Source organism: Excalfactoria chinensis, chromosome 7 (genome assembly GCF_039878825.1).
Source record: "Excalfactoria chinensis isolate bCotChi1 chromosome 7, bCotChi1.hap2, whole genome shotgun sequence".
NCBI lineage: Eukaryota > Metazoa > Chordata > Aves > Galliformes > Phasianidae > Excalfactoria > Excalfactoria chinensis.
This window is the reverse complement of record NC_092831.1, coordinates 7,955,784-7,974,244: the sequence shown is the minus strand read 5'-3', so window position 1 is coordinate 7,974,244 and position 18,461 is coordinate 7,955,784. Positions and strand designations below refer to the sequence as shown.

At 44.0% G+C, this 18,461-nt stretch overlaps 1 protein-coding gene across 2 annotated transcripts; it reads right to left on the bottom strand.

The window, feature by feature from the left end:
• Positions 1-603: 603 nt before the first annotated feature.
• LOC140254766 (protein mono-ADP-ribosyltransferase PARP14-like) lies at positions 604-17,884 on the bottom strand. Of its 2 annotated transcripts, XM_072341753.1 has the most exons (17): positions 17,660-17,884; positions 16,308-16,444; positions 16,183-16,216; positions 12,968-13,222; positions 12,402-12,638; positions 9,624-11,917; positions 8,734-8,973; positions 8,287-8,508; positions 7,760-7,823; positions 7,002-7,151; positions 6,306-6,368; positions 5,020-5,187; positions 4,660-4,866; positions 3,978-4,571; positions 3,427-3,572; positions 2,030-2,204; positions 604-1,688 (listed from the first exon to the last, which is right to left on the bottom strand). In XM_072341753.1, exons 1-17 carry the CDS (start codon positions 17,844-17,846, stop codon positions 1,399-1,401), a joined length of 5,463 nt encoding a protein of 1,820 aa, XP_072197854.1. In that variant the 5' UTR covers positions 17,847-17,884; the 3' UTR covers positions 604-1,398. The 2 variants fall into 2 exon arrangements, with proteins under 2 accessions (XP_072197854.1, XP_072197855.1); XM_072341754.1 differs by lacking the exons at positions 16,183-16,216; positions 16,308-16,444; positions 17,660-17,884 and adding an exon at positions 14,608-14,800.
• Positions 17,885-18,461: the final 577 nt, after the last annotated feature.

The window sequence follows — 18,461 nt, the reverse complement described above, 5'->3', positions numbered from 1 at the left end:
ATGCAAGGCAATGCAAGGCAGTGAATGGAAGTGTGGTCGGGGGACCGCCGACCTGGGCATTGTGGAGCAATGCAGGACATATCTAAGCAGAGTCGTGAAGGTCGTGCAGAGAAACGCAGCGTGCAAAGCAACACAGCGTGCAAAGCAACACAGCGTGCAAAGCAACACAGCACTGAGCAGCGGCTTGCAGTGCGGTTGGGGCAGTGCACTGTGCTGGGCAGCACTGCAGAGCAACGCAGGGCCATGCAGTTCTGCATGCTGCAATGCAGTGAGGTGTGTTCCAGCTAGGTGCTGCGTGGCATAATGCAGCGCTGTGAGGTACAATGTAGTGCAATCCAAATGGGTCCACGCGGCTCAGTGTGGGGCTGTGCATCAAGTTGCTGCACGAGATTCAGTGCACTGGGTTTACTGCATCCACCTGTTTGAAGCTTGCAGTGCAGTGATGCAGCTCCTAAGTTCCCTCCCACTCCCAGGAGGTACCCCGTGTCTCTTAGGCTTTTCAGCTTCTTTCTGTATATAGCATCGCTGTACCATAAATATACATTGATGGGAAGTGCACTCCTCTGTGTAAACAATGACTCAGCAGTGCCACATAATCTATTTGTAACTACTTTTATTAAAACTAAACACACACAGTTGCAGGATGATCACTCTAAGTGCACAGTCTGCTTAAGTCCAGGGCTATGCAGATCGTTATCTATTAACTTTACAGAACATTAAGCATTTTCAAATGATTTGAGAGTGAACCTATAATGTGTCCCTAGAATATGTGTGCCCCCAATGACTGAATGTCCCTATAGATAACTCTGTCCGAAGTAGTGCTTCTACAGAAAGGTTAACGTTGCAATTCCATCCAGCAGAAATTCATCACTCTTTACTATCCTAAAAACTCGGGAAGCAATGGCTTTGTACTTGCATGTACATAATGCATAGAATCACACAGACATTAAGGTTGGAAAAGACCTCTAAGATCATCCAGTTCAACCATCAACTCAACCCCACTGTGCCCCCTTCATAGCCACATCTGCCCTGTTCTTGAAAACCTCATATGGCAAACCTAAAGTTGGGGTGTGCATAGATGGCAACAGGTTTGGTATGGCACAGCAGCTTCCCTCCCTAACATTTCCCATCTGCCTTGCTTGGGGAGAAGTCTAGGCTGTTCTCACAGCTCTTGCCCACACCTCTGCAGAACTGAATTTGGATGGTGAGTATTAAAATAGTGCATTCTAAAATAACTGCTTATCCTGACCTTGGTGACTATGAAGACTTATTTAAACTTAACATGTAGATAGATTAAAAAAGCTCTTCAGAGACTTAAGTGTGAACAACAATCAAGAAATGCCCTGTTACATTTTATATAGGAAAGGCACCTGTGTTTTTTAGACTACAAAGAGTATTCTACTGTCTGAAAGTGATAAGGTATTCCGGATATGCCTGAATGTCATTAAATATGACAAACATCTTTGGAGAAGCCATGTCATCCACTACGCTGTCATACAGGTCAGTAGGATCTGCTGAGCATTTGGGAGGTGGAGTGGCCAGCCCTTTGCTCCCAGCACAGAACTCCCCTGTGAGGACCCGAGCCAGGTACATGTATTTTCTGCCATTCGAATCTGGTCTTGAGTAAGTATCCTGAGCAGAGTAAGCTGCATCAACAGCAAAGTAGGTTCCATTTCCATAGGTTGCAGCTGTTTGGAAAGATGTTTTCAAATACAGTTAGTGCTTTTATTCACAGAAGAATCTTTTAAACTATCCAACCCCCCCCCCCCCACCCCACCCCACCCCCTTTTTTTATTCTTTCATTTTTTCTTTTAATTCTAAAGCAATCATAAATGGGTTGTAGTTTATCAGCACAGTCTGAGTAATAATCCTTTTTATCAGAATCAAACACGAATCCCCTTCGACCAGGCTGAAGTGTCAGTCAGATCTGAGTCAGGCTGCCCAAGTCTTTCAAGACCAAGTCAGCCCAAGAGATCTGCTGGCATTGCGTACACCTTCAGCAAATTAACTGCTTTGGAAAACGACTCACCATTCATGCCAGCAAAACCACGATTAAAACCATTGTAGTTGATTGCGTTCACTGAGCTTTTGGCTGTTCCGTGAAACAGCAGCTTCTCGATATCTTCATTTTCGTTCTTCATACAAAGAGACTTCTTTTTGATTTGGTAGGTCTGCCAGAGGAAGGGATTTTGTATTCTTTGAATCTGCAAAGTCACAAAACGGAGCTATAGTAGGAACCAATATTGATCATGACCACAAAACATCAAAAGCAAACCAAACTGAGAGAATGACAATATAATCACCATACCCTGTTACTGTGCGTTTCATGAGCCTCCTGAAAATCAGAAACCAAGTAAGTTACAAGTGGCTTTTGAGCTTGGTAATTTTTGGCACACATTTGTCTTGCATTGCATAGCGTGTACAAAGCAACCACAGTAGCACTGGTATTTTCACAAATAGGATGTTTTACCACTGCTAGAGGAAAGGAGCCATTGATGTGAGATGCATTCCGTGCATCCTAATAATCTTTACTGATGATTTTTCCCACGAAAACTGTAGGCTGTAGCGACAGCATTACAGTGGATTTATCTTCTAGACCTCAGCAAGGAAGTCAAAATTACTTCCTTTGCTTTGTAGCCATGAGAAAATCCTATTTAAATAGGTGGGAGGACAGACGTTGCTGGCTCCTATGCCAACGGTGTGAATATAGCTTAAGGCAAACCAGCGTATCTGCATCCAATATCATCTTAGAGCTGCAAGAGCTTTCCATTTTCAATGGAAAAAGACTTCATGTCATTACCTGATTTTTTAACATTGTACACAATATTTTGCTCTATTCCCACTTTCCTGACCATGATCATTGGAGAAATTTTTTCAAACAAACGTTCTCACTCTTAATGTCTTTTTATTTTCTCATATAATTCCATCTTCTCCCCGGCAATTAAATCTCTGTTCATTGTTTTGCGGAGTTTGCAATAATAAAGGATCAAATCATGACACTTTGGTTAAAACCAGCACTGTAGCCCAAAAGACTCTGTCTGGGACCAACAGGGAAATCCATTCCTCTAGTAGTAAAACAGTAAAAAGCTTTATGGCCAGCCTGCAAGGACAGGGAGCTAAGTGGGTAGCAGGCTCTTCTAGTAGAGTATCTGCAACTCTAAATGTTTCTTAGTCTCTCAAGACCTCCCATTGACAGATTTGCACCCTACAGACTGACGGGCAGGTTTGCTGCACTTGGTGGCCAAATCTTGTCAGCTTTCGACAGTGAAATGAACTGCAGAAGAAGAAGCAGAGTTGAATCCAACGCAGGAATTTTTAGAGAGACTGATGCAGAAGGCGTATTAGGTTACAGAAATGTGACAAACTTGGGAAGGACATTAATGATTTCAGCCCAAGAGTTCATTCTTTTCCCCCATAGGATTTCACCTTCTCTATGACAAAGCGGTGAGCCGTTTTCCGAAACCTCTTCTGAACTTCGAGATACTCCTGGCACAACCGTGTGAGGATCACCAGTTTGACCTGCTCCCCTTGCATGTCTTCCCACTTTGCAGGGAACTCCACTGACTGCATATCTGCAAAACAGGAATTGTTTAAGCATCACTCGCATCTAGCTCACTACTGCAGGTGTCCTGCAAACTGGCTGCAAACAGGAGGCTGAGAGAACAGTAAATATTATAAAATACTTGATTACAAAAATGTTCCTTTGTCAGATTTATGCATGAAGCCCATGCTTACTAGTTACATACACACAGATAACATTTGTGTTTACAAGACAAGTTATGATTTTGGTCATACCTATTCTACTACCAAGTAGGAATTTACAATTGCTGGCTATGGCGTGCCCAGCTGAATAAGTAAGTAAATAAGTAAATAGCTATGGAGAAACTTGCTTCTTTGGAATAACTTGTTTGTAATTATCAGAATTATCATTCAATAACCACTCCTATATGTTTCTTATTAGTAAAGCTGTAATTTACCTTCATTCTTTGGCACACGTTGAATGTTTATAGGTCTTCCTTGGTCATCACGAGCCTTTAGAGTATTCAGATCCACCCTGTAGTTGTTCTTGTTAATTTTGATAGTCAGACTTGGCTTTTTAACCATTTTGGCATCTTCCAGCTGCATATTTGTCAGCTTATCAAAAGCAACAAAGCTATCGTCATTGCTTTGATACCTCCACTCTACCAGGTTGTGAACAAGTTCTGCTTTGTATTGTTCCTCTTGAGCCGTCTTTATTTTTTGGATCATTTTTTGAACTTCTACAGAAACAGAACAGACCTCCCTGCTAATACCAGAAATCGTAATGCAAGGTGGAGAGTGCTTCTTATCCAGCTGAATGGTAACATGTTTTCCTCTTTGCAGCTCTGCCAAAGTCTCGATTTCTTTCTCATCAAAATTTTCAATCAGGTCATCCACAATCTTGTTTTCAAGCTGTTCCTTTAAAATCAGATCTGTTATCCAGGACTCAGCTGCATCCACGTTTGTTTTGCTTTCTCCACAAATCTGAAATGTAACCGTATCAACTTTCTTCTCCAAAAGCAAGAGCTTTGCTTTTTTGTCACAAAAATACGCTGTGAAAAAATATATGTTAACTGTTAGTTTTATAGACAAGACCTTTAGTTTTGTGAGCCCAAGCACACAGAAAACCCACCTACTTACATTTCAGCGTAGATATCCATGTTTGTGGTTCAGACCAATCTGAACATTCTCTTTTCTTCATGCTTTCATAAAAGTCTTTCAGCATGTGTTTCTGGAAGATGACTATTCTAATTTCTTTCAGATACTGTGCTGGTCTACTGCTTACAAATTCCACTATAGCATCCAACATATCATCAGCTACCTTTGCTGGACTCTGTTGTGCAGCACCTAAACAAAAAATAAGAGACATATATCAGGCAATAAACAACATTTAAACCAACGCAGCATCCAGATCATATAGGTTGGCGTCACTCTCTCTTCTCTCATTATGCCTTCTCACCAAATAGCCCCATCTAATCGCTCCCCCATGAAAATACAAACCTGTTCCAATTGCTGGGAAGGCAACAGATTTGTACTTCCTCAGCTTACACTCATGAAGCACTTTGGAGACCTGATTCTTCACATTTATACTGTGAATCAAGTGGATGATTTTCCTGCATAACAGATTACCACCTTCTGTAGTAATAAAACCACTTTGAAGCTGTCCAGCTGGAAGAGAGAAGATAAAAAAGGAGACGTTTTCAAAACAGCTATTTTCTGATAAGGCAACTGTTAATATGGAGGCTGGTGTACACTAGAAGGATAAATACTTGAAAAGGAGTGGAGAAAGTAGAAAGAAGTCCACTGTGAAGGGTGGTGATGCACTGGAACAGGTTCCCCAAGGAGGCTGCGGATGCTCCATTCCTGGAAGCATTCAAGGCCAGGCTGGATGTGGAACTGAGCAGCCTGGTCTGGTGGTTGGTGACCCTGCACACCACAGGGAGGTTGAAACTAGATGAGCATTGTGGTCCTTTTCAACCCAGGCCATTCTATGATTCTATGTGTATTATATTATCCTGGGTGTAGTTGGTTCAAGTTTATTTTTCTGTAAATATTCCAATGTCAGCATTTCCTAAGAAAATAAATGACATGATAGCACGTTTTCTGTTTGACTACCATTTCCTAGCATCTCTCCTATGAAGCAGTTTCTTATTTAGTACGACTTAACAATTTATGCTCAATTTAAATACAACTCGCTTTTATTTAAAGACATGCCAACTGAATGTGCACAATTCATTTATACATGAAATCCTTCCTTGTGCCAGTTATTCGCTGAAAGCTCAAACTGTTACTCTGCAGAAGAGCCGAATGTTTAAAATAATGTCATAAAGATGATGACTATCTGGTCTAAAAACTGTGGTACAGAATCTTTAAAAGGGTTCTTGTGTTTTTCAGAGCAATACTGTTCGGTTATCAACATCTCAGATCGAAGTCATACTATGAGTATGAATGGACTTGTGAACACAGACTGTCTGAGCCAAAGGGACTGTTTCTGCTCTTAAGCCGGGAGCATGCTTGAATAACTTCAGGGCTGACATCTTACACTGTATTATTTTCCAAGCGTTTATTAGCATCAGAAATACTCCAACATCTGTTCAGTTGTGAAAAGAAAAACTCATAAAGCATATGTGAGGGCAACAGGTCTTCTCAAAACTCCTTGCAGAGAGAGGTTTTTGTTTTGTTTTAAGATAAAATTATTACGCTATCAGAATACAGAATTATAGCAAGAAGAGTAAGAGTTTTAAGAGAAGAAAAAGACATTGGAAAGTGTATGCGTTTTAACATACCGTATTGATCACATTCTTCTTCTACATCAGAACCGGCAGCATCCATAATAGCTTTGAAAACCCCTTAAAAGAAAAAGCATACACGTTCATTAAGTCAGCTTCAGTACTTCTACTCAAAACTCCAGCCACATTATGTAGTTTGAACACCCCCAAATATCACAGTACAAGAGCCAGCTAAGGGCAAAACCTTGCCAGTTCCTATGAGTGCCCTCTACCACAAACTGCACTGGCTGCAAGTAGAACACTGTCTTTGTTATCGATTGGAAATCCTTAAAAATTACTTCTATTTTGTTTTACCTTGCAGCATTATGACCTTCACCAAACCCTCAGATTGCTTTGAATTATACATTCAGTGTCTTCATTCTTACACAACTGAGGCTTGGGCTAATACTGAAATATATATGTAAAGAAATAAATCATGATGAGCATTTTTACAGAATTTGATCTCAAAAATCCCTTTTACTTAAGCCTCTTTCATTTTAAACCTCATCCGAGTGGTTTGAAAACTACATGGAATATTCAGAACACGTGATAAGCCAGTTTAAGATCTATTTCCTGACAAATGACTACTTTCTATTTCTCATCTGAAAAATAAACTTCATGAAAGCTTCATATATGGACAACTCTCTCCCCTCTGTGTTCCTAGAAACCAGCATAAATTTTCCACTAAAGAACTACATATCCATAGTGCAATACCTGTTTTGGCATCAAATGTTCGATTTGATATGTTTACAATAACCTCTGTGTCTTCACGGGTAATATCTCCACAAAGTACTTTGAGAATAATGTAACCAATCTTCATTGTATAAGCTCCCAAGGCTTCAGTTGAAACAGGGCCGATGAATTCTGCAAGGAAAAGAAAATGATCTTAAAACACTACGGTTGTAGCTTTGGATGTTATCCCCTTTTTATCCTTTTGTGGAGCTTACTGTAGAGAGCTTGAGAGCATCTTGACAGTCTCTGCCCACTTCTCTTTAAAACCATTTCTGAAAGCAGGAAGGTACAGCATTTTTTCCCTACTTAGATACTGTGAAAGTGAAACCAGCTCGATTCCTGTAAGTCTGTTCAGGAAGGACTGCTAGTGCCATGTGATAAGACCAACTCTGTGATAAGACTTTCTTCTCTGAACTCTTAAACGACATGAAGCATTACCAGTAATGGAGATCTCAACACAACCTTAAGCCTTTTGAGCTGGGATACTAATGGTTCTCTTACCAGGTTATCCTTCTCCATGAGGAGAGAACCGGGAGTCTGGTCACACTAAGCACGCCCCCAACAAAAGAAATTCCTATTCAAGATGTTTACAGATGGAATCTAAGAACGTCAGTCCATTAAGAGGAAATAAATGTTCTTTCTTTCTTATGATATTTCCCTTGTTTCCTGCTACACACAAAACCACTTTGCAGTACTTACACTCTCCCGCGTGTCCCACCTCCTGTCCCTTCAAAACTTACCCAGCCGTGGCACTGCATCACAGCGCTTCCCAGTTACCCGACGTTTTAGTTCATTGGTAAAAACCTACAAAGAGAGAAAAGGTACCAGAGATACAATTTCAGACTTGACATCCCAAATATTTATATAATTACATTTATCAGTCGTGTAACTCTTGCTGAGCCATCCGATGCATTTTGCAGCAGAGTTTAGGCACCATTACTAACAGTGGAAGGCTCATAGTGGACAGTGTGGTAACAAATACTGTCTTTACATTGCCAGAACGGCTCTGTGAAAAGATGAGTGAGCAGCAACATGTCTTTACAGCGCCAACAAATGAGGCACATTTTGTCTGCAGCTTGTGCTTACTGGGAGTTTCCTTTTTAGAGATGCTGAATGAGATACCAGAGTGACATCCCCTTTTGCTGGCCCAAAGTAGTAAAAGAAGTGCTAAATCATTCTCTTAAGAAAGCAGCGTGTCACTAATATATTGGTACAGTTTCATTAGAACAGCATGTGACATGGGTGGCTTTGCCCTTAGAAAAAATACCTCAATGTTGAATATATCATCTGGGAGCAAGAGAAAATGAACTTCCTGGAGACTCTTCCGAGTGTGACTGCTGCTGAACTTGAATACTTCATCAAACATTAACTTAGAAACAACAGGTTTAGGATATCTAAATCCTCCAGTTCCGATAGCTGGAAAAGTGATGGAGTTCAGTCCAAATTCCTCAGCTTTCATCAAGCACAAATTGAATACGTTTTCTAGGGCCTGTAAAACACATCAAAGATCAATTATTTAAGAAAATGGTAAAAAAAATACTTTTATGTCATACATTGTTAGCTCCATAGAGAATATGCTGGTATAAGAAAATGCTGAGGGTATACAAGGCATCTTAAAGGTCACTGAAAGAGGAGGAAGTGAAATTCATTTTGTCTAAATTAACTGTTTTAAATGCTGACCATTCAAATACTTCTAAACTAAATTCAAACGTACCTTCAGGGCCTGCTCACTTCCTCTGTCCCATTGAGGAAGTATAGCATGAAACACGAACTGGCAATCCAGATCGCATCCACTTGTGCAAAGCACACTCCCACTACCAGCTGTCTTCTGTTGTCCTTTTTCTCTGTCAAACTCCATCCTGAGCTCTGGTCCAGCCTCTTCCAGCAAGGCTCTGCAGAGAGGCCCCACACCGAACTCCAAATCTGTGCCAACGCTGTTGACGATAATGTCCGTCTGCAACAAATTGAAAGCAAGAATACCTGTAGCCAGACTTCAAAAATGCATTTGCCAGCATCATTGCAAGATACAAAATGTACTGCATAAAGCACGTCTAAGCTACAAAACTTAATGCACACTTCCTCCCTTGCATTGAAGCGGGACCGTATGCTGATCAGAAGCAGCATCTTTTACACCAAAACAAGGTGAAAGAAGGTTGCAGTGCTTTCATGAAGCAAAACAGGCCAAGTAGTTTGCTTTCCAGCTCCACAGGAGGCATTTTATTTACAAATCATGTGTGCCCCGCTGAACATTTTTACATCTAATATTGCTCTTCTGCTGGTTGCAATAGGCTCTTAAAGACAGACAGGGGAAGAAACTAATATTGGGAAAACAATAGAATCAGGTCTAGACTTTGGAAAAATAAACTAAGCATGCACTCTTCTGTGGGATTGCTTTACTCAAGTCATTTCTTCAACAACCACGTCACACTTACACATTGACCCTAGATATGGAGAATAAATACAACCCAGCTAGGGACTACACAGCTGAAATTCATGGCTGCCCACTAGATATAGCCCCAGAATGACAGACCCCAGTCTGAAATCTACCAGTTCTGCCATCTTGCTTTCTTCTTTAGCTACCACATGGAAGATTTAAAGACCTACCGTTGCCTCTGTAATGTCTTTCTCCTCCACTCGGATGCACAATCCTTCCGCGGTTGTAATCATATTCTCACTGTCTGTAGCCATGCAAAGATCCTGTCCTCTCTTCTCCCTCTGGCTCTCCCCCTGCCTCTGATCTGTATTGAATCCCTGCTGTGGCACGGGGGAGGATGGCTTAGTTGTGAACACTTTTTGCACAGTCTCGCTCAGAACCTGAACTATTTCTTCATCAATGGCAACAAGATGGATCTCCTTCAAGCAGCTGTCCCTGCTGAATTCTTCCAGGGTTTTCTTGATGGCTGACACAATCGCATTTGCACACTTGTGCAGCGGGAAGCCAAAAATCCCTCCGCTTACAGAAGGGAAAGCTATGGAGCGATGATTATACGTTTCAGCCAGCTGCAGGCTCATTTTAATGGCCTGTCTTAACAAGTGCACACACTTTCCTGCACTCTTCTCCTTCCACCGGGGCCCTACAGCATGGATGACCTGTTTGCAGGGGAGCTTCCCCGCTCCTGTGATCACCGCGTTCCCAGCCTTCAGATGCCCCATCTTCCTCACCACCTCATCACACTCAGCCTGCAGCTCTGGACCAGCTGCTTGGAGCAGTGCCCAAGCGAGGCCACTGCTGTGTTTCAGGTCTTTGTTTGATGCATTCACCACAACATCGACTGGGTAATTGCACAAGTTACCTTTATACACCAGCACTTCAACGCCATCTTGTAGCGTTTGCTTGTGGTAGAGCTTTCTTTCCTCTTTATCATCAACATTTTCACTCTTCTGTTGTTCTTCTTCCTTCAGCCTAATCAGACAATTAAACTTCTGCTTTGCCTCAAAAATAAACGCATCTTTCCTGTCAATGAAGAGCTGCTTTGCCCCTGGTTTATCAATTGACACATCCTTCAAGTAAAGGGATGAGATAATTTTTTCCAACACAGCGGCTGCTTTTGTCACTTCTGCTCTTGGTCCACTCAGTGAAATACGTGGTGTCTTGGTATGAAAGTGTATTGTCACACCCTTCTTCTTCAGTTCATCACAAAGAGCAGATTTTTCCTTCTCTACAAACTGCACCTCTGCCATCAACTTAGCGGGGATTTCTCTTTCCACCCGCGTGTTTGTATCTATAAAATCATAAAGGTTCTGATAAACGACCTCTACGGCCTCAGTAAAGCCAGTAATAATCACTGTATTTTCATTTCCAACAGGTTTGTGGATGACCACAGTTTCCTGGAAAGAGGGGTATTTCTTAGGCAAGGAGTCAAGCAGTTGACTCCACTCTTCCATTATAGTGAGTTCACAGTCCTTCACGTCAAAGCTTTTATACGTTAGGCTTGCTTTTAACTGCTTTTCTCCTTCTGAAAGATCTTTATGAGTCTCTCCAAACAGCATCACAGTGTCATCCTTGAGCTCATAAAAAGCATTAATTTTTTTTGCAGCAAATAACATCTCTGACATTGTCTTACTATTTGCACGCTGTAGATGTAGGAAAAGATTGCGATTAACACTAACTGAAGACGAGGGCATATACAATACCCTTTCCAGTAAGATGGCTTTGGTTTTGTAAACTTCTGCAGATAATCCACACAACTGCACAACCTTTTTTGTGTCATCATAAGAGATCTTTAAGCATGGATATTCTTTGTGAATATTCTCTTCTAGCCCAGCATTATGCAGAACTGCATACTTCCCTGGGGCAACTGGCACAGAAATTTCAATGCTCTGTTTTTTCCCTTCACTTTCATTCGCGGATTTTCCCATGCTCTCCCCTACTTCTTTCTCTGCACTCTCCACAGCTGCTCTGTTGCCTGCTATCACCACCATCTCCTCAGAAATATCAGTTACGATCAAATCAGCATCTTTCATCAACCTGCTCTTCACATCCTTCCACTTCGCTGAACTTACTTTACACTCTACAGCTATGTAACGTGACATGAGACGTGAGAACTCAGTAGAAACGTCTTGCCTCCAGGTTTTGATCAATTTAAACATCATTTCCTTCTGCTCAGAGATAGATGATGATGGACACAGTGTGACTTCTGGTTGAGCACAATGTGTCTGCGGCCATTTTAGACAACAATGGTGATTGGCCATTTCCTGGTTTATGGCTTCAATCACTCTACCTTTCCTTTGTAAAAACTGCCAGACATAGGGATCTAGTGGCATCACCACAGAGGCTGGCATCTTGATAGCTGGTCTTTCTTCTCCATACAGAGCTGTTCCCAGGGAGTGGTAATAGGGATGCACAGAAACTGGTGTTTGTTCAAGCAAATGCTGCTTTTCCAAGACAGTGATTACATCTAAGAGTTACATACACACATCATTAATTTCAAATCAATTAAATTAATCTATGGTTAGCACAATTAAATTGAACAAAATAACTTGTGCTGTCTGGCCATTGGAAGCAGCTATTTTCATGTCTTTCCAATTTCCAGGCACTCTGTAGGGGACAAGCAGTTCCAAGTAGTTTAGTGAATAGGCTTACATCATTAATTCCCCATACAGATGTGCCTTTCTTTCATTTCCTAAGGAAACCCCAGCACAGTGCAGGGCCAAATCAGGGTATTACTTTGAAACAGACCTTATTTTCAACCTAAAATAAAACTCATTGCCCCAGTCCATTTTTTATATTTGCCTTTCGTTAGGAGCAGACAAATGAAAGGAACCATAAGATTGATGGGGCCTTAAAACACATTACCAAGAACTGTATCACATATTAACATAAAAACACTGCTAAGCAAATACAGAGCATCAGAAGAAAAGCAAGGACAGAGGCAGCATTACCTTTGTGATCACAGAATGTAATGATGGCCGAGTTCTCCTCGGGGAAGAGCTGGATGTCTGACACAGGCCCACCTCCATTTCGTGCGCTCTCAAAATAAACTTTGAGATAGCCTGTGGAAACGTTATCTGGTATGTTTTCAGCCTTGATGCTGTGAGTCACTTCAAGAAGCCTGGCGGTTATTTTGAGTTTTTTCACTCTTTTGTTTCGTGCAAACTTGTTGATGAATTCTTGAATATCTGTGGATAGAAAAGCGGCATTACCTCAGCATGCTTTCCCATGTCCTTATCATCACGGCTGGCACAGGAGCAAGCCAAGTCTACTTTTCCCTGTATTTGCAACAAAGGCAGCTGCAAAATAGCACTATAACAACAGGGGGAAATGGACACAGCCATTTTATTCTGTGCTGTTCATTACTACTTTCTCTCTGTCCCCTCATCCATATCTTGTATATACCCCAATAATCCACAGAATCCACCCCCACACTCAGCCTATTCCTAATTTTCTATCTGTCTCAAAAGGATAGTTAAGGAGATAGTTAATTAAACAAGTGTTCAACCTGTCTTACCAATACTGTTTTGAAAAGTAGCTACAGCAACATTTAACTCTGGTATCATTTCCACAGTGAAGTCATCATCTGCAGCTAAGCCGGTGACGTTCTCCAACAGTATCAGTATGCATTTTGCACTGCAGTCATCAACATGTTCAAGCACCACAGAAGGTGAAGTCTCTGCAGACTGTTCTGCACTCTTCTCCATGGAGCGAGCTCTCTCCTGGAGTTCACTGTTTGCAGAACCATTCTTTGTTTTCTTCACAGCTTCTCCTGTGACATTTTTAACAGAAAGAGAACAGGGCCTGTTACATTCTGGTGCACGTTTCCAGGAATAAATAGAACCATAGAATCATTAAGGTTGGATCTGAGATCATTGGGTCCAACCATCCAGCTACCACCAACACTGCCCACTAAACTATGTTCCTCAGTGCCACATCTTTGCTTAAACACCTTCAGGAGCAGTGAACCCTGGACAGTCTGATTCCAATGCCTTACTGCTCTTTCTGAGAAGAAATATTCCTTATATCCAACCTGAGCCTTCTGGCACAACTTCAGGCCATCACCTCTCATCCTGTTACCTGGGGCAAGAGGGCAATCCCCATCTCACCACAGTCTTCTTTCAAACTCATAAAGAGCCACAATGTCTCCCCTAAGCCTCCTCTTGTCCAGACTGAACAATAACAGTTCCCTCAGCTGCTCCCCATAAGACCTGCACTCCAAACCATTCGCAGCTCCACTGCCCTTCTCTGGACATGATCCAGAGCCTCTTTTAGCAAGAAGCCCAAAACCAAACACAGCATTCAAGGAGCAGCTTCACCGGTGCCGAGTACAGAGGGACAATCCCTGCTCCTGCTGGCTGCACGACTGCCAGGATGCTACTGGCCATACAGCCAACATCAGAAGTATCCCCTGCTTCAAACCCATGTGGCCAAAGGGCCACCAGCCATCACCCCAGATTTTGCCAAGAGAAAACTGAAATCAGAGCGGGGAGGGGAGGTCAGATGGCAGGGGGGATATGGGGGGGGCAGGGGGGTAACTGCAAATAGGAACTGCAAATGGGAACTGAGAGAGTTGTTCCTCAAACCAACAGAGAGCAGGAAAGCTCCTTCAGCTACCAGACAGTCCAGATTTCAATGGTCTATCAGAACCAGAAGGCTCAGCAGGACCCACCAGGAGATGCTGCCACCCAGCAGCCAACTAACAGCTCTCTGTCCCCAGCAAGGCAATTCCCCCCTTTAGGAGCAGCCATCAGGGGAGGCAGACAAAACCAATAGACCACACTGAGAAGGGATCACCCTGCTGGCAGGGGCAGAAGCACCCTCTCTGACACCAAAGGATGTCTGTGCAGCCAGCTGCTAACCGACCAGGTAGGAGACAAACCCCCAACACCTGCAAGTCACCCACAGAGCCACACAGTGCTCACAGCAGCCATCCTTGCAGACAGTAGCAGCTTTCCTCTCACTGTTCCAACAAACACAAGTTGCTTTTGCTTATAGCAACCAAAAGCCCCCAACCCCCGTGGCAGCACCTTTAGGGCTGCATGGTGCCTTCTGACCCCACTGGAGACCCTCACCCCACCAGAGCCCCGTGCCACCATGCAGGCTTGCTCATGCTCCCAGTACCCCTGCCCCCCCACAGCCACTCTGTCATCTCACCGGGTGCTGGTCTTGTCCCTACAGCATCCTTTGGCCTCACACCTTCTGTAGGAACGGACATCTTCACCCTATGGTCCCCGATGGGGGCCCACAGAGCCAGCAATGAGAGCAGGCCCAAGGGAAGAGATGGAAACGCAGGGAGCGGGGCTGGAGCAAGCAGTCGAACCAAAGGGCTGCACACTGCTGGCTAGAGGATTTCGTGAGCAAGCCTGATATACAGCAACAACTGATACGGAAGTCATAATATTTACAGAAGGGAGGCTTTGAAGGCCTAACGGAATGACCCTGACAGGAGGAAAACAAGGCACAGCTGCAGAAGCCACAGCTCTGTGCCCACTGCTGCATCTTCACATCATTGACAGAAATCATCTGTGCCACCATGCCCAGTGAAGAAAGTGTAAGAAAAGATGAGAAACATACAAGGCAGCAATGAATCAGATTTGGTACAGAAAGAAAAATACCCCAGTGCTACACTGACAAACTTCCCAAGGAACTGGTCCTTCTTGGCCTAGTACTGACTTCTCACCAAGGCAGGTGTGTTTTGATGTGCAGTGCTGCTTTCTGGACTGCTTTATGAGCCACAACACTTGCTAGAATATTGCTGAAAGGGGATCTGGCCAAGTAGTCAAGTTCACCGTGGTAGTGGTGAGATCTGCCACTTCACAGAGTCTATTAACTGCAGGGAGTGCAAAGACACCTGGTGTGGGATTAAGACCTTCCATATATGCTTGTATGTGTATCTCATTTTAGAGCAGTTATGCAGGATAAGGGAACTAAATCCCTTTCTGGATACATTTCTCTGAGGAAATTGGCTACTACAGAAGCTTAAAATAGATTTATGGTCTACATGTGCCAGGGTGAACGCCAACCTTGGTGCACATAGCTGGCTACACGTGCTTCCCTACATCGCCTGAGCCTGAGTGTCAAATTCAGAAAGAAATTTTAAGCCCAGCACTTGTCTTGGTATGGCCTGGGATAGAGTTAATTTTCTTCCTAGTAGCTGCTATGGGGCTGTGTTTTGGCTTTAGGCTGGGAAGAATGTTGATAACACAGCGGTATGTTGGCTGTTGCAGAGCAGCGCTTGCACAAAGTCAAGGACTTTGCAGCTTCTCATACTGTTTGCCAGCAAGAGCTGGGGGTGCAAAGAGAGCTGCAGGATAGCACAGCCAAAGCACCAAAGGGATATTCCATACCACACAATGCCATGCTCAGTAACAAAAAGGGGACAGTTGAGCAGGTGGGCATCCACTGCTCAGGGACTGGCTGGTCATTGATCAGCTGGTGGCGAGCAACTGTGTCATGTCTCATTTGCTCTTTATTATTATCGTTACTATTATTATTCACTCCTTTCTCATTAATCTGTATCTCAATCCATCAGTTCTCTCACCTTTCTGATTCTCAGCCCCATCCCACTGTAGGCGAGTGGCTGTGTGTGCCTGGATGCTTTTACTTCCCCACTTCATCTGAGCCAGGCTGTCAAATTCAGGGAGAAACTTTCAGCCCAACTCCCCCCTGCATGGGAGTTCTGTTGTTATTTCAGGAAGAACCATCACAGAGACATAAGCAACGTTTTACCTTCTCTTTGAAGGTCACTCGTGGCATCCAGAGCCTAAAACAAAATGAAAACAAATGATCAGTGACTGATTTGTCGTTCTCCTAACTGTTTCAAAGCCCCAGTTAGGGTTATAACTTGTATTCACCTTTGTGGGACCACCTGATTTTTCCTTCAGTGCCTCCTGTTTGGCTGCTGCTTCAAGATCTGTGACAGTGAACTTAAACTTCCCTTTTTCTCCCAGATCCAGTTCATGAGTGTGTCTCTCAAGGACCCGTTGCTTCACTGAGGAGAACCAAAGAAAACAGTGACAAGCTGAGCAGAAAAACAACTGCATACATTAAATCACGTGGCATGTCTTACTGCTAGCTCAGGACTCATGCATTTCCCCACTAAACAGAAGAGTGTTAAACTCATGATGCTAACACAGCACACGAGGGACTTTCCTCCTGAGAAGGAAGGAAATAAGAATAGAGAATATCCCAGTGACAGAACATGAAGACATAAAGCTCCACCCTGCCTGCACTGCTCCACCACACATTGCCCAACCTGTGTGAGGGCTGCAGCCCCATGGCAATACAGGAGCCCCATGATCAGCCCCCTGCCTTGCACACCCTCCTCCAGCAGCTCAGGGCTGTGGTCTTCCCTCAGCTCACCAGCTGGGGAGAAGCAGCAGCAAGGAATCATGGTAAGACAGGGAAAAACTATATACACATAAGTTTATGCACATACATGTATGTGCATCTACATGTATTTAACATTAGGTTGCCCAGAGAGGCGGTGGATGCTCCATACCTGAAGACACCTGAGCTCAGGCTGAACTGGGCTCTGAGCACCTGATTGAGATGTAGGTGTCCCCGTTCCTTGCAGGGGAGTTGGACCAGATGGCCTTAAAAAGGTCCCTTCCACTCAAAGGAGTCTGTGATTCTATGGCAGCCAGGGAGGATCTGCCCTTCACAAACCCACACGGACTGGGTCTGACCCCTTACTGTCCTGTTTGTGCTGTGTGATGCAATGACTTGCTCCATAACCTTTGCTGGCACTGATGCCATATTGGAAAGTCTGCAGTCGCCTGGATTTATTAATTTACAGCTGATCAAGTTCCATTCAAAAACCACTTAGAGGACAATACAAAGCACTGAATTCAGGTTTGTATATGTAGGTGCGCGTACTGTATATTCTCTATTGCACATGACAGGTGTGTATTACATATTACATCACACAGAGCTGCACAGCACGTATCGGACTGTGAACCACAGAACAGCTCAGGTTGGAATGAACCTTAAAGCCCACCTAATTCCAATCCCGTGATCCCATCCAACCTGACCCTGAGCACCTCCCTGGAAGGGATACCTGCAACCATCTCTGGGCAATAAACAACATGCATTATGCCACATACAACAACCCAGTGTCTGCAAGCACAGATATATATATAAGCTCGCATGCTTATAAGCGATACCTCCTCGAACCAGCATTTCCCTGCCCCCCGTCCCGGCTCACCGTCGGGTTGTGCGAAGCAGACGAGCAGCTGCCCGGCTCCCCCCCGCAGTTCGCACTCGCCGCCTCCCGAGCGCTTCGGGCTCTGAAAGTAGAGCAGCAGCTTCTTGCGCAGCGCGGCCGGCGGCTCCGCGGTGCCCCAATCTCCGCGCACCAGCAGCGGGAAGGAGCCCGGCTGCAGCCCCGCCATGGCTGCACTGCTTTCGCTTTCTGTTTTCGGCCGATGGGACACGGGTCATTTCCCAGCACTGCCCTGTGGAACACACCCAGTCGCTTCCCCACCGTCTACCACGTTTTCACAGCTCCCTGCTTAGGCTCCTTTCCAGTTTTGTTTGTTTTTTTTTAGCACTGTTATTTGCATTATACTTTTAATCAGAGATACGTATCATAGAATCAGTAAGGCTGGAAAAACCACATCCTTCAGTATCACATCTCCACGGCTCTTCAACGTGACTCCAGCACCTCCCAGGGCAGCTGTGCCAGAACCTCACCGCCCCTTCTGAGAAAACATATTTCCTAATATCCACCCTGGCCATCACCTCTCATCCTATGGCTGTCAACTGCGAGCAAAGGCCAACTCCCACCTCCCTACAGCCTCCTTTTAGGGGGAGCCATAAGGCCTCCCCTGAGCCTCCTACAGACCGAACAATCCCAGTTCCTTCAGCTGCTCACCATAAGTCTCGTGCTCCAGACCCCTCGCAGTTCCTTAACTGAGCACACTATAAGTGTCTTAATGACTTTCACGTGGTGAGGGGCCCAGAACTGACCGCAGTCCTTGAGATGCAGCCTCACCCATGCTGAGTAC

What these genes read in the sequence shown, in the direction of transcription:
- LOC140254766 (XM_072341753.1), bottom strand. Translation starts at nt 17,846, where the DNA reads ATGGCGGGGCTGCAGCCGGGCTCCTTCCCGCTGCTGGTGCGCGGAGAT. An exon ending in TGATGCAGTGCCACGGCTGG is followed by an intron (nt 7,152 to 7,759) that starts GTAAGTTTTGAA and finishes TTTTCCTTGCAG; the next exon opens with AATTCATCGGCCCTGTTTCA. An exon ending in AACATTTGATGCCAAAACAG is followed by an intron (nt 6,369 to 7,001) that starts GTATTGCACTAT and finishes TTTTCTTTTAAG; the next exon opens with GGGTTTTCAAAGCTATTATG.